The sequence below is a fragment of the Psammomys obesus genome, unplaced genomic scaffold (assembly GCF_907164565.1).
Source record: "Psammomys obesus unplaced genomic scaffold, mPsaObe1.curated_primary_1811, whole genome shotgun sequence".
Classification (NCBI taxonomy): Eukaryota; Metazoa; Chordata; class Mammalia; order Rodentia; family Muridae; genus Psammomys; species Psammomys obesus.
Window position 1 is genome coordinate 6,054,618 of NW_026596440.1, and position 3,205 is coordinate 6,057,822.

The 3,205-nt window shown below is 42.5% G+C and overlaps 1 protein-coding gene across 1 annotated transcript in view; it reads right to left on the minus strand.

The window, feature by feature from the left end:
* Znf782 (zinc finger protein 782) overlaps window positions 1–2,564 on the minus strand; it is a 4,281-nt gene extending 1,717 nt beyond the window's left edge. The window contains 3 exon segments of the mRNA XM_055597959.1: window positions 668–728; window positions 925–1,051; window positions 2,505–2,564. Coding sequence (XP_055453934.1) covers window positions 668–728; window positions 925–1,051; window positions 2,505–2,564 — 248 coding nt within the window.
* Window positions 2,565–3,205: the final 641 nt, after the last annotated feature.

The window sequence follows — 3,205 nt, forward strand, 5'->3', positions numbered from 1 at the left end:
TCAAAGTGGGGACTACTACATGTCTCCTAATTGTTCTGGGAGAGAAATGGGGAGGAATGTTGCTTCTTTCAATATCCCTATGCTCACACGGCCTGTAGCCTCTATGACATATGATATACCTATTAAAAGAGTAACAAATGAAAGGGTTTCACATTGCACTCACACAGTTTGGCTTTTTGTTCTTCACAGACACGTGGTATGGGGCTTGAGATTTCTCCACAACAACATTCTTGACTGTCATAAACTGCCCCCTCACTAAACTTGGTAAAGTTACTACAATTCTCTTAGTAAAGCCAACTTTACTATGGACTGTTTGCTTATCAGAAGGTTTTGGACATACACTTATCACCTAGTCAATGTGTATACCTCTGGCACTATCTAAGTGGCATAAGACTAAGTGGATTGGCAGTTCTACATCATAGCTCCAATGGGGCTATGATTCAAATGGTGATATATGTTAAGGCACTTTTGTCTTCTTTCTTAGAAGAATGCCTTGCAAACACAAATCAGATACCTGACATTTAGATACCGGGCTTTGTGAGAATTTAGTAATCATCGATACACTTAAAGCTGTGCTTTTTTATACTGTTGCTTTTCTTTAAAACTTCCAGAACACACTAAAATTTCTTCAGAGACATACTCATATCAGTTTGCAAATGAAAATTACCTTCCATGACTTCTAGAACTCTGAAAATGTTCTTCAATATTATGGTCTTCCCGATTGTAGCCTAAAATATAGTATCAGAAAATATATATAATTGGAAATTAGGCAAAATTTATGTTTCTATATTCAGTGAACTTTACAACCATGCCTGATTTATTCACCCCATTCTTCCTCATTCTTAATTAAAATTATAGAAGAGCATCAATAACAAAGAAACAGTTGTCCCCTTATTTTAAAAAGGGAAAGAATCACTGCCTTACGTATAGCAGTGAGGTTCCTGTAGGTCTCCAGCATCACATCTTTGTAGAGACTCTTCTGGGAAGGGTCCAGCAAAGCCCACTCTTCCTGAGTGAAGTTCACATGCACATCCTCATAGGTCACTGCGTCCTAAAATATCACAAACATGTACACAACAGAAAGCATGAAACTATAAAAGTGTGCTTCATTTACAATATATTCATACAATTCTGGTGTTTCCTCCACTTATTTCTTGACACAGAAGTTCTAATATAATCACCACATCATTTTAGAGGGAAACTGAATAATGAAGTTCATCTCTGTCTTTTCTTCACCCTTTGAATAGGATATAGTCTTGCATTAGAGTGTTTTGAAGGTGCACAGCGCAGTGGTTCCTGGCCGAAGCTTCCAGTCTAGGGCTAGACCTTTTCCAGATCTGCATTTCAGTCGCACTTGTGTCTGTCCTCCAATAGCCTGTCCGTCTGTCTTCCCACCCCGCCCCGGGGAGCACCCACCACTCTGCTCAGCCTCCCGCTTCTCCCCTTTGTGGGCAGTGACCCTGAGCTCCCTTCACCGCGTTCAGTACACACTTCTCCCTCTTCCTCCTGCTATCAAGGAGGATAGCTTACTTAGGCCATTACCCAACTTGCAGGGGAGTTATCAATCTGTCCCACAAGTGGAAGGGTGCCCAGAATACTAACAATTAAAGAGAGATTTTAGGAAACAAGATTTTTGTTTTCGTGGCTTCATGCTGGGTTCGGGTAAACCTTTACCTAGTGGGTATGATAGAACCCTAGCGGATAAGCAGGAAACAGGTGACTAACACTGTGCAGCACTGTCGTTAGACACATGCTCATCGGTGGGACTGTGAAAAGAATACACAGCAGTATTAGTAAAGGGGAGGTGTAGTGTTAGGGTCAGGGTCAGGCGCAGAGGTTTTAACCTGGCAGCGCTGATCCTACTGGGCCAAGGCTACTTCGGGAGGGGGAGGGCCTCACTCTGTTAGCATCACCGGCCTGCTCCAGCCTTCCATCCATCAGGACCCTCCCCACGAGTGCGTACCCACTCTCCTGGCTGTGCCCTGACGCAGCCTGGCAGGCAGCAAGAGGAGGGGTGCACTGGGAAACGGATCAAGAAAGGTGGATAAGCTTGGAGTGTGTCACCCCCGACAATTCTGTCTCATGCCAGAAGCTGGAGGAGGCTTGTTCAGCTGTAACACCTTGTTGGGGGGGGGGGGGGTCTCTCTAAAATGACAGTCCATCTTTGGTGGGATCCGACTGTGAATGCCTGTGGGTCTGGAATCCTGGCTGAATTACGAGTGCATCTAGCCTAGGGACTGATGAGCGTTTTTTGTTTGTCTGCTTGCTTGCTTGGTTTGGGCTCCTCTGATTCCTTGGTGTGTTCTTGGAGAGCATAGCTATGTGGTTCCGAGGAAAGAGAAACAGGAGTGATATCTAGGCTTTGGCGGTAGAAGGAGTGAGGGTGAAAATGTGAGTAGTCCTGGTGATCCGCCTGCCCCTGTACAGGTGGTGGCATTCTGAGGGGTGCAGGCCAGATGCTTGCGCATGCTTAGAACCAACCCGCAACTTTCTGTCTCTGTCACTCTCCTCTCTTGCTCTCTTCGACTCGCTGTCTTTTTCCCGGCCACCTCCCACCGCACCATGTTTCCAAAACATAGGGAAATAAACAGACTTTCAAATGTAAAAACATTTAGACCTGCAGGCATGGCCAGTAAAGAACTCACCTATGGCATCATAGCCAAGACACCAAAAATAAAAACAAAGAAATAATAATCAAAGTATTTTTATTATCCACTTTCTATTAGAGTTTTGTTACATTCTCAAATTTGACAGTTTTATACTTTTGGTCTGAATAATCAAAATTTTAAGGAAAAATGTAAAGTCACATATAGAGGCAGAAACATATGAATAGCACCATCACATATTTGATCAGAAACACTAAAAGCCAGGAAAACATTAAATGGTTTATTTCAAGTCCTGGAAATAAATGTCAAGAAAGAGGGTTCTACCTGGAGAAGTTATCTCTTAAAATATGAAGAAAAATAACAATATTTCAAGACAAACACAAGTTAAGGCAATTCATTAAAACAAAGCAAACACCACATAACACTCTTTAAAAAATACCATATATACAAGAAGAAGACAGATAGTTTCACCCATAAGAAAGAATATGTTCATGAAAGGAAAAATTAACAGAAGAGAGCCAGGAAGGAACCAGTCATGCCCTACCCAGCAACCCAGCAACCTGTAATACTATCAAAAGAGGAAAAAAAAACATGCATAA